At 33.4% G+C, this 2158-nt stretch overlaps 1 protein-coding gene across 1 annotated transcript in view; it reads left to right on the top strand.

Moving 5' to 3' along the window:
• Positions 1–2158, top strand: part of LOC119586953 (uncharacterized oxidoreductase YjmC-like) — a gene marked incomplete in the record, with an annotated part of 12303 nt that overhangs the window by 6012 nt on the left and 4133 nt on the right. Inside the window, 3 exon segments of the mRNA XM_037935685.1 lie at positions 6–59; positions 1406–1504; positions 1864–2056. Of these exon segments, the coding sequence (XP_037791613.1) occupies positions 6–59; positions 1406–1504; positions 1864–2056 (346 nt within the window).

The following is a 2158-nucleotide window of genomic DNA, read 5'->3' as shown; positions in this document are numbered from 1 at the left end:
TTCAGGGTATGAGCTTCACAAATACATCACCATTGGTTGCTCCAACACGTGCAAAGACAGTAAGTATAGTCTGCTTGTTTTAAACTAATAAATTATAGTGATATTATTATGAAGATTTTGAAGAAACATTCTTTTTGTGATTAATATTACTTTTCTTCTTCTTCACCAAAGATAAATGATAAGGGTGAGACATCTATATAATTTTTTTTTCATTGTAGCTTCATACTGAAACACATTTATTTTTTTTTTTATGCAGAGAAAAGCAAGTCTTCTTTGATAATTTGAAGCTAAATAACAGTACTGTAAATAAGCAAAGCTCCTATGATTTAGAATTTCAATAAGTAATGATAATTTAAGAATAGCTGTAGAGAATAATGCTTGAATGCCAGTTTAGCTTTTAATAGTGTTATACTGAATTGTCTTGGCCACTTTGATGTTAATTAAATGTTTGTGTTTTATCTATTTTTGTCAAAATTACATTTACTTTTCTTTCAGTTTAACACAGTAAGCATTTGTTTGTGACAATTTAAGAAGAATATAGATTGGTATTAGTATAAAGGAAAATTCTAATTCTTATATTAGACAGAATTAAGGCATATGAAATCATTTTTATACCCCTAAACTTTTGGTTTGTTCCTTATCTCTTCAGTTATTTACTGAAGAGGCACTGCTATAACATAATAGTATGTAGATCAATTTATTTTATGGAACTTTTCAAATTCACGTAGATAACAAGTAGGTCTTTCTTCATTTCAATTTCCAATCTAATTTTTATTCAGTTTTAGTTGTCGTACCACACGTATGGTGTCTTCCCCAGTTTGAGATCAACATCCATGAAAGCTGATAATTTGCAAATGCATCTTTTTCAACTCTTCAATATTGATTAGTAGGCCACAGCTTTTTGTAGATCCCCCCCCCCCCCTTGTTCCCCTGAGCTTTTTGTCTGTAATGGAGGGATTGTACTCCTGTATAAGGCCACCCTTCCTCCCTACCAAGAGAAGTGATTTTACAGTGATTAACCCTTTTCTTATTTTGCATTTAGTGTTTAATTAGATAAGATGAAAATAGTAATAAGAAACATTACAAATATCATGCAGTATTCTATGGTTATTTGTGTCTGGATGGTAGACCCTTTCAGGTGGCAAGACTGAGAGAGAAACCATGTACACTACACTATATATTGGTGTTTCATTACTAGCATTACCTGTTTTTGAACTTTGTCTTTTATTTAGTTTTTTTCACATTGTGCTGTCTCTGTGTAGTTTTTTAAAATGAAAGTGTTATGCATTGGATGACAAATTTTCCCTTACTTTGGATGAAAGATTTAAATAATTATAGAATAGTATCAGTATCAGCTTACAACTAACATGATTTTTCCTTTTCCCTCTTTTTTTCTTATCTCAAGGGAGCTCTGGGAACCAATCCCATATCCCTTTCTGCTCCAGCAAAAGGAGGAGACAGCTTTGTGTTGGACATGGCGACCTGTGTAGTGGCTGTGGGCAAGGCAAGTAGTTTGAAGTAGAGGAGATAAAGTTACACAAAGATAGAATACAACTGTTAGGTAATGTGGATTTCAGCATAAATGAAATGTTTATAGAATAAATTTGAGGTTTGATTTTCAGCTTTTTGATGTTGCCTGAATAAATATCAGATTTTAATTGAGGCAATCGGTGATGCCGTTGGTCATGCTTTTTATATATATTTAGGAAAGGATAATTATATAATCATATACTTTAGATGTATTATGTATCTATTGAAGTGACTCAAAAAAGGCTTACAAATTAAATGAACATTCTTCTATATAAAATCCTTATTCATTGTCACAACAATAACACTGTCACCTTAAAATTCCCTTCCCCAAAGATTGAAGTTGAACGACGTAAGGAGAACCCCATACCAGAGGGCTGGGCACTGGACAAAGAAGGCCAACCCACAACCAATGCAAAGGAGGCAATGTTTGGAGCTCTCATGCCCCTTGGTGGTCCTGAGATGCACTCTGGCTACAAGGGCTATGGTTTGGGCATGCTGGTTGAGATCTTCTGTGGCATTCTGTCAGGTGAGATGTCTTTCTGTGAATCTCCTTTGTTTTCTTATTTTTCTTTGTACTTTTTTTTTTCTCTTCCTCTCTTTTGTTTTATTAATGTCTCTTTATCTCCGT

Source organism: Penaeus monodon, chromosome 22 (assembly GCF_015228065.2).
Source record: "Penaeus monodon isolate SGIC_2016 chromosome 22, NSTDA_Pmon_1, whole genome shotgun sequence".
Classification (NCBI taxonomy): Eukaryota; Metazoa; Arthropoda; class Malacostraca; order Decapoda; family Penaeidae; genus Penaeus; species Penaeus monodon.
The sequence above is the reverse complement of the archived record's forward strand: the minus strand, read 5'-3'. Positions and strand labels throughout refer to the sequence as shown.